This window comes from Alligator mississippiensis, chromosome 11, assembly GCF_030867095.1.
Source record: "Alligator mississippiensis isolate rAllMis1 chromosome 11, rAllMis1, whole genome shotgun sequence".
NCBI classification, from domain to species: Eukaryota; Metazoa; Chordata; order Crocodylia; family Alligatoridae; genus Alligator; species Alligator mississippiensis.
The window spans coordinates 29,735,721-29,757,568 of NC_081834.1; the positions used below are offsets into that span (position 1 = coordinate 29,735,721).

At 43.1% G+C, this 21,848-nt stretch overlaps 1 protein-coding gene across 5 annotated transcripts in view; it reads left to right on the forward strand.

Annotated features, from left to right (window-relative positions):
- Positions 1-21,848, forward strand: part of SCAPER (S-phase cyclin A associated protein in the ER) — a 372,539-nt gene that overhangs the window by 38,330 nt on the left and 312,361 nt on the right. For all 5 annotated transcript variants that reach the window (XM_059714759.1, XM_014606103.3, XM_006261352.4 and 2 more), the window contains exon 5: positions 3,653-3,850. In XM_059714759.1, the coding sequence (XP_059570742.1) occupies positions 3,653-3,850 (198 nt within the window). The remainder of the gene's footprint in view (positions 1-3,652; positions 3,851-21,848) is intronic.

The following is a 21,848-nucleotide window of genomic DNA, read 5'->3' on the forward strand; positions in this document are numbered from 1 at the left end:
TCCATCCCCCATACATAGAGGCTGGACCTGGCTAGGAGTGGCTCCTGTGTGGTGCTCCATGCTCTGCCAGCCTGTGTTACATGGCCACATGGTGCCTCTTTGCCACCGGCAGCTGCCCAGGTCATCTTCCTGAAGCAGTAGGTAACTGCCAGGTGCCTGCTGTGTGCCCTAATCAGTGCTGGGGAGTGGAAACCTCTGACACAGCCAGTGCTGTGGGAAGGGGCCCTGCACTTGCTGGGTTGGCCCACCCTAGCCGCGTGCTCCAACTGCTGATGCAGTTAGTAGGTGCTGGCTCCAGAATCGGCGGGGGGTGCTACAGCCCGGAGCAGACTCATGTTCCAGCTCCTACTCTGGCACCATTTCTGGCCTGGCTGCATGGAGCTCCCCTGTGTGCATGTCTGTACATGCATGTTCCCCCTCCCTATCCTTGGACCCTCACCCTCCTACCCCAGCTCTTGGATCTGTGCCTCCAACCATTCCTTGCACATTCAGAACCCACACCTTCCCCCTGCTTTCAGGACCTATGTGCTCCATCCCACCTTCCTGCAGGGTTTTCCTCAGGCACTAGCTTGACTTGTTTCATCTCTGGACAGGTGTCAGTCCTAGATTTTAAAACTGTATACTCCTGTCCATATGGATTCCCACCTTGAATGTCTCTGTGGTGCAACAAGGATGGAGCCAGCTTGCTTACTTCTTAAGCCTTTTATTAAAGTGGAAGTGTAAAGTAACTTCATATCCATTTGTAAGTAGGAAAATTGAAAGGATCTTCCTTTGGTCTTTAAATTAAAATTAAGAATATGTAAAAGAGAGACCATAAATAGTACTAGTCTCTCTCAGTTGGTGAGTTGCATTGAAGTTGTTGAGTTTATTTTGCCACTTGTAAGACTGAAGCTGCTGAAAAGGTTCGTGATAAATTAATCAGATGGACACATTCAGAGGTGGATCCAGGGTGGTGTCCTAGAAACTCTAACTCTAGCTAGAAACATTAACTCAGATGTAGAAATAACTTCCAGTGTATTACTGAATGCATTGTCAGGATGCTGAAGAAGATTAGATTTTGTTTTATGAATCTGAAAGAAATGTATGTTTAATTTAATGAATGCAAGACTAATGAACTGTCCTTTCATTGTTTTTGCCTAGTTTGTTGTATTTTTATATGTAAAAATATATATAGTTGCAATATGTATAGTCGCAATTAATCACTATTTTAATCACACAGCTAAAAACCTCAAAATTATGCGCAGAAAAACTCAAAATCATTCAAAATTATGCAGGTACCTTGTATGGTTGGGGTTGGTGTGGTGTGTGTGTTGGGGGGAATTTATGAAGGTGTGGGGGGCTGTCTGTGTGTGTGTGTGTGTGTGTGTGTGTGTGTGTGTGTGTGTGTGTGTGTTTGTGAGGTTTGGAGTCTAAGGAGGGGAGTTCCCTGCACGCCCTGGCAGGATGCAGGATACTGTGGGTCAGGAGTGAAAGGCAGCAGCAGGGTTCAGAGGGCTGTAGCTTGGGACTGAGGGGCAGACGCACAGAAACACACACGCACACGCAGCGCCCAGGAAGTAAGCTTGTGGAGGGGGAGGGGTGGAGGAGAAGGAAGGAGTTGTGGGGCGCAGTTTGAAGCCTCCATCTTAAGGGAGGGAGTGGTGCAGTGGCGGGTCATGGGACAGAGCTGTGGGTGGTTTGTATGAGGTACGGGTGGGGTGTGACTCCCTGCCTCTGCATACCCCTCTGAGTAGGCATGGGGGGCACATCCCCCCTAGATTTGTGTGTGGGGTAGAGGTGGGCGTGTCACTGTGGGCTGGGGCTCTGTGCCCTGCTGCCTTTGACCTGGGAACCATGAGACACTATGTTGTGCCTCCCACCGGCAGGTGGGCAGCAGATGCATAGTGCAGCCAGCATGTGGCTCCCGGGGCAAAGGGAGCAAGAACAGAGCCCCAGCCCACAGTGAGCAACTTACCTCTGCCCTGCGCACAAATCTGAGGGGCACATGCCCCCCCATGACTCCCCCAGGCTTGCATGTAGCAGTGGGGAGCTGCCCCCACTTTGCGCCCCTGGACAGGCTGCTGACAGCTCCGTCCCATGGCTTGCCCCAGTCCCAGGGCCCCATTCACCCCAGGCCCTGCCCCTGCCCCACTTCTTCCGTCACCATGGGGGGCCTCAATCTGCCCCCACCCACCCCTTCCCTCTCTTCCCCCTTCCCCTCCCCCTCCACAGACTTATGGTGCATCACTGCTCTACATAGTATGTAGGCTGCTACTGCTCCTGTGTGTCTCGGTGTCTGTGCGCTGCTTCCCTGTGGTCCTCTCCACTGCCACTGCTGCCCTGCTGTGTGGCCCAGAGGCAGTGGAGTGGAGCCTGGGTGGGGGCTTCAAAACCACGTGCATGATTAATTCATTAAAAACTAGCATTTGATGAAGAATCACTTTGGACCGACTGGCATTCCTGTCCTAGCTGCTGGTGAGGCACTCCTTCACTTGCTGGCTTGGTCTATGGGAAACCCCTCCTCTTCTTTGACTCTCATCGTAGGAGTGAATCTTAAGCATCTTGCATCTGACTGAATTCCACTTTGGAGTGATCAGCAAAGGAGATGTGCTTCAGAACTGAATGTTTCCTGTGACTGGCTAATGTTATATCAATCAGCCTAGGAAGATCCTACCCTCCACTTTGATAGGGGATGAAATTCAACATGCAAAATCAGCAGATGCATAGGGATAAATGACTGCTTCCAAGAGGGCACATAGTAAACCTTGTGTGATCCAGTAATTATGAAGATAATTTTGTGGTGATCAGAATCCAAAGAAAACAAATGTCAAATTTAACAGTGTTATGTACATCAGTTACTTGGCCTCTTCTCACCTTAGATCAAATGTAGTCCGTTTATTTTGATTAAATATGCAAGTAGAAGTTTAAGGTACAGTTACGTTATGGAAATGATGACTCTTAGAATCAAAATAACATAGGGCATAAGCAGGAATAGTACAATTAAAAATGGCATTCCATGCTTTACACTGGGCTTGAATTGGCTTGTAATGGTTAATAATTTGGTGAACAGAAAGTGGTCTGGTCAAGCGAAGACATGAGGCTTCTAAAGTCTTAAAGCTTTTCTTTGCAGCTAATTTAGTTCTGTCTTCTCTACAGTGAAATCATAAAATATCAATTAAAAGGCCAGCCACAGCAGTTTTTTTCTGACCTTAGGACTTGCACACTAAAGTTATCGTATTTTAATGAAAACAATTGAGACAAAAAGTTCTATATAATGCCTGCAATAACATTTATTTCATAACTGAATATACCTTGTGTGGTTATTAGCAAAACAGCATTTATACCTCCTGGACATACACTTGTCAGAAAAAGTAGCGGGGCGAATATAACTTTCCCATGTGCACGCACGGCAAAATATCTTGTGCAGTTTGCAATGTAAATATTGAATTATATGTCAGAGAAACAGAAGTTAGGTCCTGCAAAACTGCCCCTTTTGTTTAAGGTGAGAAAAATTGTTTGAAGTACTCAGTCAGTAGGCTATGATGCAAGTCTCACTGAAGAATGTCTTGTTTGAAAATGTTTACATTTGTTGAAAAAATGTGTTATACAGAAGCCCAGCCCCTTGCCATTCTTTTATTTGTTTTGTTTTTCATGTTGTATCTCATTTTTTCAGAGCACTACAGGAGAATGTAAAGTAACATCAGCACCAGCTGGAGATAAAAACTTCGACAAAAGCCCAACAAAAACAAGACAGCCTCGCAAAGTTGATCTGAGAGCTCGATACTGGGCATTTCTTTTTGACAATCTTAGACGGGCCGTCGATGAAATCTATGTTACTTGTGAATCAGATCAGAGCGTTGTAGAGTGCAAGGTGAGACTCAGTTTGTTTTACTTCATTTGTTGTGATTTCTCTCTTGATGCTAGTTGTCTATAAATAAACTAAAATAAAAAATCAGAATTTTAAATTAAAGTTATTTTATTCTTTGGTTTTGGATGGGTCCTTTAAATCAAAGAATGGAGAACATATTTCTTTATTCTGTCTGTTAAAAGCTTGTTTTCATCTTAGCCACTAAATGGTTTTGAATGATATGAAACAAAGCAATATGCATTTTTTACAGCGTAATAAGATTAATTTATATTTAAAATACCCTGTTCAGTCTGGCCAATTTTTCTTGTATTATATTTTCCTCATACTTTCTGCCATATGTTGCGCTGTTGAGATTTGACCTGTTTTCACATTCCTTTGCTTCCTGTTTAATGTCCTAATTACATATTGCTCCCTTTCTGCAGAGATAGTTATCGTTCTTCTAATTCACTCTAAGGAGTTAAGAAAGTGAGATTGATGGCAAAGTATAAATATAAACAGTGTCTGGGTGGGATGTCATTGCAGGGTGTTTTTTTTTCTAGTTTTAGATAACCTTATATTTATAGTAAGAAGTAAAACAGATGCAAAGCATGGTGTATTTCCAGCAAATCAGTAGGGAAAAACTGTTGCCTTTTAATAAAAATAAATGATATGCTTTATTACTTTATAATTAGTTAAATGATTACACGTATTGAGAGAAGCCAGAACAATACTTCTTTAAGGAAATACTCAGAGCACAAACTTCTGTTTTCATATTAAACATGGCTGGTAACTCAACAGATGCTGGAAGCCATTACCTAATCATTGTAAAAAAATTATATATATGGCTTAAAGTAAACTTTCATCTTATCATGTGTATCTAGTTTTCTGGTAAAGTCAGAGACAGCCAAATTGCTTTTGAGATTAGCATACAAGTATATTTCATTGAAAACAGGTTTCAACCCAAACAGTAGCTGGAGGCTTCTAAACCACTGGTTGGTCTAACATAATATAACATTTTGTTTCTGAACTGTCTTCCTGGTTAGGAAATTTCTCTGATGAATTTTTTGTTTAAAGAAAACCAGTCTGCCTTGTCATGTAATCAGGTTGCCATTTTTAAACTTTTGTGACTAAAAGAACATAAGTTTATTTGTATCATTATCACATCTTTATAGATCTAAGACCTCCCTGAGAATTCCAATCATAGTACACAATCTCTTCTGGGAAGGAAATTTATGTCCCAAACTAAAAATCTTCATTTCAGGAACCAGTTAAGATTGATAAAGTGACAACAATACATTTACCTGTCATACTGTTTGTTTGTAAAACCCAGGTAGTTATAATAGCACAGAAATGAACAGTTAAGGAACTTCTAGTTTGTTAGCTACAAAACATTTTATAAGCTCATTTTGATTACATATAAAGAAATTCCTATTTTATCACAAGTCAACACCTTAACTTTGATGCCTGTAGTGTTGGGATTTTGTGGATGTTATTTTTGTTAAAGTCACTTGAATCTCTTTAAAAAGAAAATTATTTTAACTTTTTTATTAACAAAAACAACTTATCAAATAACACATTTAACTTTAAAGATATATCCAGTCTTCTAAAATATAGACAAAGACATATTTATCTTCCATCAACAGTACTCCTTTAAATCAAATCACTGTCCTCAGAAAAGTCTTGTGTTCTTTTCTTCTCTTCCATATGGTCTCTAACATTTTCTTTATGTTTTGGTCTATGTTAAGCTTTTGTGTTTTTTCATCTTTATATGTAACTTGCTTAATGATTCAGCCCTTCTTTTTCCTTAGAACTCTGCATAATACAAAGCTCACTATCTTCTCACTTCTGCTTTTAGATTTCAAATTTATTCCAAAATTTTTCTTAACTGTTAGCTCGTAAAACTAGCACTTCCTTTCAATATTCAGAAACTTTCTCAAATTTTCTTTCTCGGATGAGACTGTATTTATTAGGCTATGCTTAATGACTGACTTGAAAGCATCCCATAAAACAGCATGTTCTGTATGGTTCATGAAGGGTTAAATTGCAGCCCTTGGGGTCCCACCAGGCTGCCATTCTCCCCCATTGCTCCAGCTGCAGAAACATCCGTGGTCTCCAGGCTCCCTTTTCCTGTGGCTTCTCCTTCCCTGGGGTGGGGCAGTGCAGCCTGCAGGGCTGGTAAGATCCCATGACCCAGGATACCCGAGAAACTGGAGGACTGAGTGTGAGGTGGGGTGCCCAGGCATGCAGTGAAATAGGGAAGAAACGGAGGATGCTTATGTTCACAGTGCAGGGGGATCTTGAGCATGTGGTGTGCTGCAGTGGGGAGGGGAAGGGAGAGAGGAGAGGGGAGCCCAGATGTGTGTTACAGTGGTGGTAGTGGGGGAAGCCCGGGCATACAGTGCAACAGAGGGGTGAGGAAGCCAGACTATGTTGTGCAGCAAGGGGCAGAACACTGGGACTTGTGGTGCAGCAGAAGGGAGCCTGCATTGTGCAGCCCCAGGGGCCCATGGCCCCTGCTAGGGGGGCCTCCACTAGCAAAACCTTTGATGTGTGGCCCCCAGCTACTTAGAAGTTGGCCAGCCCTGCCTTAAATGATTCTCTTAAATCTGATTTGTATTATTCTCAGTGAAATACAGCCTGATTTCTCCTCTGATGGTTCCAGTTTTTTCCTGGTCATATTGAAGTGGTGGGATATTCAATTGCCAAGTTTTCATTTGGTGTGTTCTCCCAGTGTCTAATAAAAAAAACTGTACTAGTCCAAGGCCTGACTAAATAAGTCCATTTCATTTAACTGATACACCGGGGTGGACAAAATATGACCCCCAGGCCAGATCTGGCCTGCTGACTGATTGGATCTGGGCTGTCAGTGGGACACCTGCCAATTGAATGTGGCTTGCGGCTGTCCCTGCAGTGCTCTGCATGGGACTGAACCCTGCTTGGGGCAGCCTGTGTCACGCTCCAGCCCATGGCTGCTAGCTCGGCCCCGGCCAATGTACACAGCTTACTGGTGGGGCTGCTCCCAGTGCAGCTGCTTTTCAGCTCCAGCAATGGCTCCTCCTTCTGCTCTTGCTGTGCTGCTCTGGACTCTGCTTCTCTGGACTGGAAGGAAACTTCAGCCATGCAGCTCTGGCTCCAGCTGCTGGCTGCCTTCCACCCACTCCACTCAACTGCTGCAGGCAGCTGAGTGTATGGAAGGCAGCTGGGAATCTCCTGTCCCAGCATGCAGGGCTCCAGCTCCAGCTTCTGGTTGCTTGCCACCCACCCAGCTGAAGCTTCCTTCTGTCCCAGAGTGGTGCTGCAGAAGCAGGAGGAGTAACCGGTACTGGTGGTCAGGGGAACTGAGTAGCAACCATACTGGGAGCAGCCCTGCCAGTAACTTGTGTGCGCTGCCTGGGGCCAGGCTGGCAGGTGTGGGCTGGAGTGTGGTGCAGGATGCCCTGGGTGGGGTTCAGCCCCATGTGGAGCACTGCAAGGGCAGCTACAGACCACACTGTCTGGGTGAGCTTTGTTGCATGCGCTCCGTGCCGCCTCCTCATTTCCCCCACCCTGGCCAGCTCCCGGGACCTAGTGCCCAGGCATCCCCCCTCCCCCTCAGCAGCCCCCCCTCAAACAACCCCCCCCCACAGGGCAGGGGCCACCCTGCAGCCCTGACCCGTGATCCCAGCTTCTCATGCCTGTCTTGCTCCTGAACACTGCTCCCTGCCCACCTGCAGCCCCATCCCATGTAGGTAGTTTTAATGAGTTGTTGTGATGGAGGGGGACAGGATGAGGGATTCTGACGCAGCCCACAACAAGTCATCAAAACTCCCTATGTGGCCCCTGGGCCCAAATAATTGCCCACCCCGATACACCCTTGCTAGGTAATGATTTCAAAAGTCATAATCGTATCTATTTTTGTATTATTTGTGTGGTGTCGAGTAAGAAGAGAAATTTCATTTTTTATTTAAACATCTCCAGGAGTCACAAATGTAATGATTACCCACCAATAATCTTAGTACTTAGTCCATTTTCTATACTTTGTAATCTGGACATGCCTATTAGGTGCCTATTTTCTTGGATTGTAAAGCCCTCTAAGCACCTATACCTGGGTTTCTGCACATATATTTTCTATACTTTGTTATACTTCCGTCAGACCTGCCTATTTTGGGTCCCTAACACAGTTATAGGTTCCTCCCAATACAACATGTTCCTCTTTAAATTTTTCAGAAGTTTGAGAAAGTTTTCTTAGGGGAAAAAAAAAAAAAAGAGACATTCAGTAAAGATTAGGGGCCTAGATTTACTTTCTATCTCCAGTAGTTCCTGTAACAAGTGATATCTCTGCCTTTCTTATCCCTTTATTTTTCCTTAAACTCGTGGTGTATGCTTTGTGTTGATAATTGCAACTTCTCTTTTATTTGATTTACCTGGAGAACTATATGGAGAGTGGAACCACTTTCCTTACTGTATTACTCAGATATGAGATGAGGGTTTTTTCCCCATTGGCAAGAGGGGAAAAAAAGCCCCTCATTTTATGATCAGATGCAAGGACATTTCACTAAATACATTGTCTGTCATTAAACTGCTGTCAAAAGCAGCTTGTGCTCAGCAATGGAGCCAACACTGACTATGGCTATAAAAGACAAGGCTCATATTGGGCAAACATGCTGATGGGAACTTTTTTTTCTACAGATTTTATTAAAAACACATTTATCTTGCATATACAAAGCTACACATATTGAACATTTTTGTTTTACCAAGACTTCATAGCACAGGAATAACTACATATCAAAAGCATACAGCTACATGTATTAAATCCTTAAACAACATACATAAACTTTCCACAAAAACCAAACCCTTACAGAAAATTTCTTATTCATACAGAACCCCATGAAAAAAACTGTTAGCTCAGTAACCACCTGAAATTCTCTGCCGCTCTCATCAGTTGTCTCTGTTGGTTTGATGAAACAAGTGCGTCCAGTCCTTTTTCCTCCACTTCTCCTCTGCCTCTTACTCTCTGATATCTTCGTTGTCCTGATTGATGTAGTATTTTGGTGCATTCATCCCCAGCTCAGGCACACTCTTTTCAGTGAAAGTCAACCCCTTAAAGACCCAGAGGTTTCTTACTTTCTATAAACTAGTTTGAACACATGATAATAAAGTCCTTAAAAACATTTCCTCTGGTCCTTTTGGTATGAGTCCATATAGTACTACCTCCTGCGCTAATGACAGGTTTATTTTGGTGACACTCAGAAAACGGCAGACCCTTTCCCACACCCACATGTACACTCCCAAAACACGTCCCACTATTTTTTCTTCCCCGCAGCTCTTCCTTGAGCACCTGGATGAACTTGTCAAGCCCCATCTGTGTTGCATCTCTCTCACTGGCAAGGTATTTCTTACAACCATCCACGCTAGGTCAGCATGTTTCCCTTTTAGTTTACTCACCACTGCACACCTTCTTCACTTGTCCTTCTGTGAAGTTGCCCACTGTCACTATCCTGTCTCTCTACCTTACCACTTTCATCAATTCCTTATGATCAGGAGTGGGCAAAATCCAGCCCACAGGCTGAATCTGGCCCACCAAGCACATTCATCCAGCCTGTGGCACCCTGCAGTGAATTGTGCCCTGCCCAGCTCCTCCACCCACAAGGGTGGGAGTGAGGTGTCTACTCCTGCCCCCAACATATACCCTATTATACCTCATTCCCACCTTCATGGGCAGGAGGGCTGGTCCCACTAGCATGGGCCGGAGCTGCTGCTGCAGGCTTCCCCAGTGTCCTGCTCCCTTTGGGTAGCAGGTAGGGAAGCAGGGGCAGGGCTGCAGCTGGGCAGGAGTGTGGAATGGAGCTGGGGCTGGCTGCAGTTGCCCAGAGGGACAGTAGCAGTCCGGAGCTTGGCTGGACAGGGTGTGAGGGGGAGGGGTATGGGGACCCCCACACACTTCCCCCATGGTGCACAGCCCTGGCAGGCAATGGGGGCAGTAGCAGTGTGGGTGTGGGTCGGATACTCTGCTCTGAGCTGCTGCCTGGTTTCTGGCTCCAGCCAGTGCTGCAAGGAGCACAACCCCTACCATGCCGTTTGTTTTCCTGGTGCTCCCCGCACTTGCAGCGCATGGGAGGGAAGCCCCAGGCACTGAAGTGGGCTGGGGCAGGGAAAGCAGCTGGTTTCAGCACCTGGGGCCTTCCCCCCTTGTGCCCTGCAGGTGCAGTAAGTCAAAGAAACAAATGACCCAGCGGGGGCTGTGTTCCTCGCAGTGAGATGCAGCACTGGCCAGAGGCAGGCACTGGCACCCCCATCTGCTGCTGTGCCATGGGGGAATGTGGTGGGGGGAGGTCCCCACACCCCTTCCACACACCACACAAACCATACACACAGACACCCTCCCCCACAGTGTTGCCTGCTTTGCCTGCAGGAGAGGACAGCGTGTTCTGGAGCCAAACACCCACACCCCGCAAATGCCACACAACCCCCCAACATACCCTATGACCCCCTCACATACTTCCCCCACCCTCTACCATATACCCCCCCATACAATATACAAAACTAAGAATTTATTTTTTAGTTAATATGCAATCACTTCTATGTATACTACACAAACACAAATCATAACAAAAATATTTTTTGTAATTAAAATATGCTATAGTAGGTATTTGACTTTTAGTGTATGATTTGTTTTTTGTTTTTTTTGTTCTAAGATGGCAACTCCCCCTTCCCAAAAGGAGTATTTCTGGGGGACAAGGGGAGGGACTTTTGGTGGCAAAGGTTAGGGGTGGGACTTTTGATCCCAAAATGGTGGACAGGGGGTGGGGCACCTGTCAAGGGGCAGGGATACCCATGTGGCCCTCGACAGCTCGTCAAACCTCATTAAGCAGCCCTCCACTCAATAATTGCCTGCTCCTGCTTATGATCCTTCGGGGCCTCCAACCCCGCCTTCCTTATTTTATACCCCGGCATGAATCCTTCCATCCTGATGTAATGAATTAGCGGTTGCCATGTCCATGGACTCTTCAAAGAGATCTGATATTCTCCCCATTTCCTAAAAATTACAGCTGCTTGAAATTAGGTGATATGTGCTATTTTCCCCTCTCCCTCCCTTACTGCCTTGCATATTGCATTTACATATTTTGCATAGACGAACAATCCCAAGTCTAGCAGCCCTTATCCCCCACATCTTTCTTGCTTTGTACAGTTCAGCTCTAGCCAAACTTTCTCTTTTGGCATTCTAGAAGAACACGTACATTTCCCTCTGTACTTTTGTCATCTGGTGCTATGTCAGTGAAAATACAATTCCTGCATATACAATAATCGGCAGTAGCACAGCGTTAAACGATGCCACTTTTCCAGCAAAGTACAGTGTCCTTCTGGACCGTAACCAAAGTATTTGCCGTATTCTTGCCATCACCTTTTCCCTTCGGCGTCCATTAGGATCCCTAGCACTCTGATTTCTCGCTCTAATTTGAAGGCCTAACTTCTCCAAGTTCCACCAGTTCCCCACTCCCATTAGCCCCTATCATTTCCCCATATTCTGATGTATGCTTTAGCACTCTTTCCATCAAAAGTCTCTCTCTAACTAGTACATTTATATCATCCATGTATAGTATGTTTTACCTCTCCCCCTCCCAATATCTTTACTCCATTAATGACCTTGTCTTTTCTTAATTTTTGTGCTAATGGCTCCATGCTGCACACAAATAATAGCGGTGACAGGGAGCACCTTTGTCTCACCCCATATGGATTTTAAAGGTCCCACTTAGATGCCCATTAATTTCGACTTAACTCTCTGCTTTTCTATACATTAACCTTATCCAACATATACATTTCTCTAGGAACCCCATTTTTCCTACCACCTCAGGTACATAATCATGATCCATTCTGTCATATGCTTTTTCTAAATCTAGGTTTGCTATAACTGTGTTTGTTTTTCTCTCTTGGATGTGAGACAGTGTATCTCTGATTGCTTTGGATATTCTTTTACCTGGTACTGTGCATACAGGCAGTCCTCGACTTACAACATTTTGAGTTACAACATTTTGCACTTACGTTTATAAATTGACACCGTTTCAACTTTATGACTTCACTTTCAACTTTACAACACTTGATCCAACACGATGCCACACCAGCGAACAAGTTTGCTGCGTTGCTCATCTCCCTGGAGAACATTTGTCCAAACTTCCTTGGACACTTTTTCTTTAAGAAAGCAGACAAAAACCTGCAGCCAAGACTCCTGAGAAGACTCCAGCCAAAAACCCTTCAAAAAGTCCAACCAAGAGCCCTCCAAAAAGTCCAGCAAAGTCACTTCAAAGAAGTCCTTCCAAAACAATATGATTGCTATTTACAATATAAATACATTAATGTAGCTATATTACTCATCTGTAATTGATCAAGTACAAAATTCTAGGGTATTTTTAGTGAAAATGGGGTACTGGGCCTTGGTTCAGGAACCAATCCCCCATTTATAACATTGTTTCTTATGAGAAAATTGGTTCTGAGTTGCAACTTTTTGACTTAAGATGCAGTTTCCAGGAACCAGTTGTGTTGTAAGTCTGAGGACTGCTTGTACTTGGTGGTCTTGTATTGTCTTCTGGAGGTTTTCCTCATCTTCAAAAGTCAGCATCTTGGCCATTAACGTATAGTCCACATTAAGGAGTATAATCGGTCTCCAGTTTTCTAAGTTCCCTCTCTTTTCTTAAGAGTGAGATCACAACTCTTCTTGTAAAATCTTTCCCTGCCTGTCCTGTTTCGGCTGTTCCTTCAAACACTTCCACCATATCCTTCCCTACCCATGCCCAAAACTTCTTGTAAAATTCCATAGGCAGCCTGTCTGCTTATGGTGATTCCCCTTTTTAAAGGTTTTTAAACACTACTCCACTATCTGTAAGCTTATCTTTTCTTCCATCTTCTTTGCTGCTTCTCCTCTATTTTCTCTTCAGTCACTTCCAAGAAGCCCTTCATCTTCTTTCTATTTCCTTCTTCTGGTATAACTCTACATAAAATCCTGTCACCTACAACACCTCCAGCTTTTCCATCTGGGCACCACCTTCTTCCTGCACTGCTTTAAGCTCTCCTTTTGTCACTTTCACTCTGGTTGAGAAGTATTGGGACCACTCTTCATTTTCTCCCACCCAGGATGCTTGTGCATTTTCTCTCTTGTCTTTCTCTTAAGACAGGTTTCTAACTCTTGTCTTATTTCTTCTAGCTCTTAATAGTATCTTTCATTGCAATCTGCCATTGATGACTTCTGCCTCTTTTGCTCTCAGCTCTGGGTTCCTGAATAATATTGCTACCTCTGCCACTTTGTTCTCATTTGTCACTGACCACCAGGATGGCCCCTATCTCCACCTTTTCTCAAAGTGTTTATAATCCCTGTCCCCCAGTATACCACATTCTTGTAGGCAGATTATCTCTGCTCTTACTTGGTTTAACACTGGTTCAATTTATTCCTATCTTTTCCTTGTTAAGATACTCCTGGCATTAAGCGGAACTATCATCAGTGCCGTTTACTCGTGGTTTAAAATGAGTGCGCCTGTCCATTAAAGGTTCATCCATGCTTGCTTTGAGCTGAGTGAGCCTGTCCCTTTAAGGTTCATCTGTGCTACTGCTTGGGGTCCTTCCTCACTCACATTCCCGTAGCCTTTGCAAGCTGCTGAATCACTTTTACATTTAGGAAGGCTTGCATATTCCCACCTTCCTACTACTTCCCCCCCCTTCTGGTCTCTACTCCAGGCTCTAGCCGAGGCATTAGCAGCAGGAAACTGCTCTCTGGCTCTTCCTGGAACTCACCTTCTTCATTATCAGGTTTCTTTTTCGGTGTCTTCAGTCCCTGCATTTTCTTTCTTTTCCTGGCCTGTCTCTCTGGTTCTTTCTCTTGCTCCATCTCCACTTCTGTTGTCTTTCTTCACCACCCCCACCTTCATGTCTGAGACAGTGCAGAAAGAGATAGAAGACAGAATGGAAGGGAAAGCAGAAACAGAAAACAGCTCAATCACAGGAATTTTACCCCCCTCCATCTCCGTTCCACCCTCCTGCGGGTTTCTTCCACCATTTCTACCTCGCTGTCTAACCCCTCCTCTCCTCTCCTTTCCTTCTCTGGGTTTTGCTGTTCCTCATGGGGTCTGACTACACTTGCAAAGTCTTTGGAGCACCTACAATACAAGTGTCCCTCTCCCTTACAAATAGTGCATTTTAGGGACTCCTGGCACTCTGCTGCTCTATGCCCCATCCCTTCACATCTGTAGCACACTGTGAGGGGACAGTGTGTGGACAAGTGCTCCACCTCTCTACATTTGCTTCACTGTTTTGGTTGCGTATGGTCCCAGTGTGTCCTGATCTGGATTACTGATGGGAGGTGCAGCATTCTGCCTGGGCTCCATTTGTCTGCTTGTAACACTACTTGTGCCTTCCAGGATCCAATCCAGATACCATATTTGTCCCTTACTTTGTCTGTCAGTGTGACCCTGTGGACATACTTTTCCATCGAGCTTTCTATGTTTTCTGCCTCTATAATAAATCTGTGTACATTCAAACTATAATAGCTCTTTTTCTCTACTTTCCTCGTGCCATGAACTTTATTCCTCTGTATTCCTCCCTCTGCATATTTCTTCCAAAAGTTCTCATACCTTTCTCCATCCCAGTAAATCACATTCCCAAGTATTTTGGTTTTAGAAGCAATCAGGATGGTGAGATGCGCCTCCAAAATCTCAAACAGTATCTTTTCCAAGAAATCGTATATGTTCATTGTCAATCCCGTCTGCCTCCCATCACTGGTTAAAGTTGCATTTGTCTGCAGCTTCTGCTCCTCTCTAGCTTCTTTTGTTGCCTCTTTCATGTTTTCCTGCCCTGCCACTCTCAGTGGCCAGCCTGCCATCGTGTTTCTGCCTTCTTCTGATTCTTGCCTGATGTACCTTCTCTGGCTGCTCTCACTCTGTCTCCCGCTTTCCTCTGTTCCAATCTTCTCTCTGGCATTGTCACTCTTGTTCCTGCCTCCACCAGCGTTCTCACTTCTTTCTTCCTTTCTTCTTCACCTTTGTCAACTTTCTCTCTGTTTCCAGGTCTTCATTTCTGCTCTTCAACTCTTTTTTCAACTCATGCTTACTTGCCAGCACTGCCATTGTTTTGAACTTTGGATCTCCCTCCTCCAGTTCTTATTCCCCAATGCTCCATTGATTCCTTTCTGTGGCTTTAAGGCATAGATCAGAACCACAAAGATAGTTTAGTGCAGCCTGCTTGAATAAGATACAGGAAACCCTCACTATTTGTGGGTTCAGCATTCGCAGTTTCATATATTCAGGAATGTTGAACCCCCATTTTAAATACACTTTATACACTTACGGGAGCTCCTCAGGAGCTCCATGCTTGCTGCTGCCACCAAGCTCCCACTGTTGCCACCAGAGCTGTGCCCCGACCTCCCTAGCTGCCAAGGGCACTGCGTTGATGAACGCAGTGCCTTACTTACAGATTTCGCCATTCATGGGGGACACGAGAACGTATCCCCCGCGAATGGCAAGAGTCGCCTGTACATAGTACCCATTAAGTGCAGTTCCCCTTAGAACCGAGTCTTTTTAAAGTCATGGTGAGCCAGTACACGGCATACATTTTTACTTCCTCTTCACTCCCATAATTCAGCTGTGCCTTTCTTATCCCATTTCCAATGATTCCTGTTTTTTCACCAGCCTTAAGAGAGTGGGGGAGGGGTAGGTGGGGGCAGCATGGTGTCCTAGATTTCACATTGTCCCATGTGGTCACCCTATTCCTAACTAATATTAAAATATTTTGGTATTGTGTTATTTCTACTTTATGCAAAACATTAACCTTAACAAAAAGTTTAGGAGGAAAATGGAATAATACCAATTTGTCTTAAAACCACATATGGATGAACATTTACATAAGAAACTGATCAAGTATGCCATTAATGTGCATGTTTCAAAAGGGTTTCTCTAGAAAACATTCATCATGCCTTAATTGAAGGCAGCTTTCATATTATACTACATAGAGGCAGTAGTCACTCAGGTAGCTGGGCCCCAGTCCTTTTAGCGCTTTCTAAAAGAGGATCAGGATCTTTATTTGGACTCAGAATGGGACAGGTAAATGATGTGGTGTATGAAGTCCTGGTATGATTTGCCTTATTTAGTAGAAGGGCTGCCTGCCTGCATGCCTTAAATAAGCTTCCCCCCCCAAAATATGTTTTATTTGGGGTATGTGGTATGCAAGAAAATGCAGTAATAATGTTAAACAGGTTGAAAGTCTTTTGTAAGTGGCAACGCATAGGAAATAGAGACAAAAAATGTCAAGAAATGATTTCTGTCCTGCAAAAAATAGTAGGCATTTGAAATGGCAAAAAGGAAAGACTTTGCTTGTTCAAATAGGCAGAAACTGGTGGTGGGAGCACATCATACATCCTCTGGTGTGTGACTGCTGCCTCAAAAGCAGCAGGGGCTTTTAAGAAAAGATTTTTAAATGCTGGAAAGCAAAGCTTTTCTCTGAAAGTATGAGATCTCAGGGCTTCATATCTAATGCATCTTTTTACCTTTCAGAGAACAGTTATAGGTGGCTAATTTACCCTGTATGTGCCTCTGAATATATTCCTCTAATTCTACTTGTATAATTGGTTAATCATATACAAGATTTTCTAAACATACGCTGTTGATCTTACAGAGTTCTTTCAATATGTTTTCTAATATGATCGAGGCAATAGCCTAAATTTTGCCTTTCTGGAGAGCTGCTGTGATGGAAAAGGGAATTTGTGTGTGTGTGTGCGTGCATGCATGTTAAAACAGTGTAAAGTTCAACTTTAAAAGTTTACATGAAACTGTCCCTGCTTCCGTCAGGGTGGAATATCCCTGACATTTGATGGAGGCAACATCCTGGCAAGAGCCTGTAATTCGTAGAGATTTTTAGGGGAGGATCCTCCTTTTTTGTGGTGAAAGGAATGACTGCTTGTCACGCCTCAAGTAGGTGCTGTGAGTACAACACTGCCCCCTAGGTTGGGGTCCCCCAACTCGGCTGCCACGATTTGTTGGCATCTGAAGAGAAGGAGAGGGTTCAGTGGTATTCTCTTTCCCTATCGACCCGAAGATGGGGTACTTACAAGTGTGCTGCTGTGTTCCTCGGGGCTTTGCCTCCTCTACATCCCGTCCATTCGCCAACTGCTCGGGTATTCCACTCTTTGCCCCGATGATCTACATAGGCCTCTTTTCTATGGGATCTGGCATTGGTTTTGGCAATCTGACCCGTCACCTGGATGTTGATACATCTGGAGCCTCAGCCCCTGATCCCAAGGGGGTGAGCCCCAGGAGTCTGGTGTCCCCCTCCAAGAGAGATGCCTCTGTAATGCTTCAAAATTGAAGGACTGGGGATTGTCTGTCCCCAGCGTAATGCCTGAAACTGCTTCCTCTCCTTTGCTGCGGAGCAGTGTCTTTCGGGCCACCACAGCCAGTGTCTGGAGCCCATCGCCTGCTCAGTGTGCTCCCAGCTGGCTTCCTCTCTCTCCCCACTGGCTTCTGGCGGGGTTTTTAAATTCCCTGCAGCGGTGGCATCAGCTGCCGCAATCAGCTGGCTGCCGCAATCAGCTGGCTGCTGCCCTGCCCAGGAAGCAGCCACTTGAAGAGCTGGTGTAACTCCAGCTCACATGGCTCGTGCTCTGCTCCCGCCTGTCCCGGCGGTAAGTTTTCCGAGGTGCAGGGTGCTTTCTCACTCCCCCCGGGAATGCCCGGGTTTGCCCCTGGCATCCTTGGTGCCCATGGGGGCTTCTCGCTGCCACACTGCTGCTCCTCTGTCTCCTGTCCCTGAGCAGCATAGCCTCTCTAAAAGCAAAGCTGCCAATGATTTGTTCCTCCTATGCCGCTGAAGCTTCTGCCTGGATTCCTTTATGCCTGGTCTCTGTGGTGGTGCTGGAGAGAATGGTGAGAACTGGCTTTTAGAGCACCATATACACACACCTGGAACTCTTTACAGAATTTGAAGTAAAGTCTATATTAAAAGTGAAAGTATCATTAATTTTACTTCTGAGCTTTCATTGTAGTACTTGTTGGGTATGTTTAGAGGAGGCCCAGACTATTGATATAAAAAAGAATTGTCTTGTATTACTGATCAGACAAATCAAAGTTGAAAAGTAAATTATATATAGTCTACTTGTATGGGAGGTACTAAAAGACACAGATGATGAGAAACAAAAACATGTTGTTCCATATTGTTATGTTTGTTTTTCTTGTCTGTGTTCTTTGAAAACTCTTTGGGCAACAACATGTTGCTCATTATGTTTGGAAGTGCCCTTTGACTTTATAATAGCATATACATATTTTTATTTTTTAAATTATCTGAAAATAAGATTTAATAAGTGCAGAGTTTAATTAAAAATATCAATATAAGGCTAATAAATATTCATTTGTTCTGATTTTTTTATTATTTCATGTTTGTATTGTTTTATTTTTATCCAAATATTTTTAAAAAGCAAAAATATATAGTGCGCTATTTTAAACATTTTAATTGTGCAAAAGGTTGTATTACAGTAAAAGATTTATGTCTTTGTAAAGTAGCATGTGACACTCTTACCAGCATTTAATAACTTCAGCATAACCAGGGATAGCTTGAAAACTTTTTAAAATTATGCATATTGCAGTTATTCAGTCTTATGAGGTGGAGCGCATGACTATTGATTACGCTGTCAGAGAGGATAATGTTTAATGCTTCCAAATGGGACAGGGCTCTGGTGACTGGTTGTGGTTGAAACTGCAGACGAAAGGGTTGTGGTACAGATGCAAACAGTGGAAATGTGTGTAAGAAGATCAGTGGTTGTGTATATTTTTTCCAAGCTTTGGACATTGACTAAGGCAATATCTTGCTAAATGGTTTGGAACTGAGGTATTTGAAACCACAGATTGATGTCCTGATATTGCGTTTGATGCTTTATACTTAAAATATAATGAAAATGGTTTAATTGGTTCTTTAAGAAACAAAATTTACCAAGCTTTAATAATCTTATTTTGTTTAAATAAGGATTAATGAATATAAGATCAGACAGGAAATAAAGTTGTAGTGCTAAATTGTATGGATATTTTCTATTCTGCAATATTCAAGGTAAATCCAAGTGATTTAAATATTCAATTTGAATTGTGTTTTAAATAACTATTTTGTGCTTGCTTTAAATCATTGTTTTAAATTTTGTTTAAACTTCTTTTTATTTAAAGAAAAGATAATTTATTAAACTTGAAAAATGTAGGTTTTTTTTATTAAATCAGGGATGGTGTTTTTTGAAGTGAGGTGAATATTCAATACCTATGCACATTTATTTAAGCAATTTTCCAGCTGACTAGCTACTCATATGGACTTAATTTTAATGTATTATGGTATTAGAAAATGGTGAATAATGCTTTTCTTTTTTATTTATTATTTTTTTACATAGTGATTTATTTCAAAATCTATTCTGATGGAAATTAGAATTCATTTAAAAGGCCCAAAAACAATAGTTTTAAAATTGTTTTTATTAGTTAAATGGTCTGGATACATAAAATACATAAAATAATCTGAGTTAATCATAATTTACATTTCAAAGCAGTATATTAAACACAGGAGGTAGTATTATCTGTTCTGATGGAACAGAATTGATTACTTCTGGATACCATGGCCTTCAAGTTCTTAGAACAAGTAGATCTCTGCTGTTCACACTTTATTCTTCATAGTATGTGAAGCACGGTTGAAGCTTTCTTGTTTTGTTTTGTTTTCATAAACTGTAGGTTGGTTTTAGAACTTTTAATTAATCTGGATATTCCTTTTTGTGGGCCAGAAGGAAAGATCTCACAAAAATATTTAATATTTCTAGGGATTAACAAAAATAATAGCAAAAAAAAGAGTCTTATTATTTTCCTTATCCCAAGAGCAATGGAGAACTTTTGCCTAATCATGATTTAGAAAACAAAACAAAACAGAATCATGGCAATGATCAATAGGGCTGTGCAAAATTTCACCAGCTGTTTCGTTTCAACGCTGTTTTGACTCGTTTTGAGCTCAAAACAGTGAAATTGAAATGAAATGAAGGGCTTCGAAACAGCCTCAAAATGAAATGAGTGCAGGAGAAATGTTTCAAAACTTTTGAAATGTTTAGAGTTTCGAAGCTGAAGCTGGGCTTGCCTGCAGGGAAACAAAGTAAGGAGAGGGGGAAGGACTGCTCTGATATTGGCTGTGACTGTTTAGCTGCCTGAGATGCTGCTGGTGCTACTGTGCTGCTTACTAAGTTATTACCTGTTGTCATTTAAAGTGGTGGACCGGGATGAGGCTGTAGGGGAGGAGGAGACCTCATTGGGGCACACTACCATGTTGTATAGAGGTCTCAGGGCCAGTGAGGGTTCACCTTCTCTCTCTCTCTCTCTCTCTCTCTCTCTCTCTCACACGTGTGCGCACACGCATCCCCCCCCACGAGTTTTGCTTGTCAGCAGCTTGAGGTGCAGTTTCCCAGAAACCCCTGTACCTATCTCCTTGAAACTTGGCAGGCTTCATGGCCTTAGCAGGGGATACTATCCATGCAAGTTTCATCGAATCAGGCAAGAAATGACAAGGTTATAGGCGGTTTCATGCTTCCCCATTATAGCCTATGGGTGAAATGTTGAAACAGTTTGACAAAATGGAACAGTGCTTTTGGAATGAAACAAAACTTGAAAGGAAACACTGTCCTGTTGAAACGTTGAAACAGAAGTCAAAACTAAAAGATGCTGTTTTGTACAGCCCTAAATAATTATTTCTTTGCAAAGTTCCACCTTTCCAACTACCTTCAGTCTCAGTATTTTTTATTCAACCGGCTGCAAAAAAAGTCATAATCAGAACAGCCTTGGTTTTTTTGGGTCCTGTGGGTCTTCTGGGATACCTCTGTGCACAGTTGTGTACAGTGCCAGCACCTACATTTAACATCAGATACCTTAACTTCTACATTTGATAGGGGAGAAGTATACTGTGTCACTTTACTTTTTTCACTGAATACCCAAAGGCTTGAGAAAGATGCATCAAGACAGGGCCTGGTAAATTTAATGTAACATATGTTACTTATGAAAATATGGTAAGTATTCTGCTTAGATCTGCTCTTCTTACTCAAGTGTGTCTTCCACCTTCCTCCTCAGTCTTGGATTTCTGAAAAAAAGATACTTTTGGATTCTCCATCTTTATCTAAAATATTTTCCACCTAGCAGCTTGAATTCTGTCTCTCTTGGTGGCAAAACTTTTTTTTCCCAAAGAAATTAAAAGATCCTGCTAATATTTAAAACTATCTAAAATAATGTTATATGCTTCAAAAGAAAATACTTATTTTGTAGTTTCAGTTTTGGAGATATTGCTTACTGTTTTTGAAAAGTTCACGTGTAGCTTCAGCTGCAGGATAGAGCCACTACCATCTATTACTTCCTACCAGCTACCAGGCTGAGGTTTCTTCTGTCTCTAATTATTTCTCACTTAGTTAGATATTTGAAAGTATTATCAACTGACAAATAAACTGTAATAATCTTTTTGGTGTAGAATTGATTTGTTACTGAATTGATACGTTCAGTCTTTGAACCTCTGGAATAATAGTCTTTGTTTCTCTTAGAAGATTGCTTCTGTGGGAGCTAGGAGAGTTGCAACCTGTGTGGTTGATCTTTCTCCTGGTGTATTAAACAAAGACAAAGTGGTTTTGAAACTACCCCAAAGGCTAAGAGGGTGATAAATTTTCCCATTAGCCATTGCATATAATTCTCTTGCTGTATTTTTCATAAACCACGTGATCCCTCAGGTGAAGTGAGAGATCCTAGATTAGATTAGATTGGGGTGTCAGACTTACTTCCTGTCCTGGGCCAGAACTATGGGGCTTCTTGCAGGTCAGATCCAGCTGAAGGCATGGGTTGGCTCTGGTAGCATCAGCTCCAGCTCCTGCCTGCACATGTGGCAGCAGCTGCAGCTCCAACTTCTACCACATGTCCCATGGCACAGCTGGAGCTGCTGCCACTGACACATTTTGTGCAGAGCCAGCAGCTCTGCCTCTGACATGGAGAAAATAGCGGTGACAGCTCCAGTTTTGGATCTGGCATGG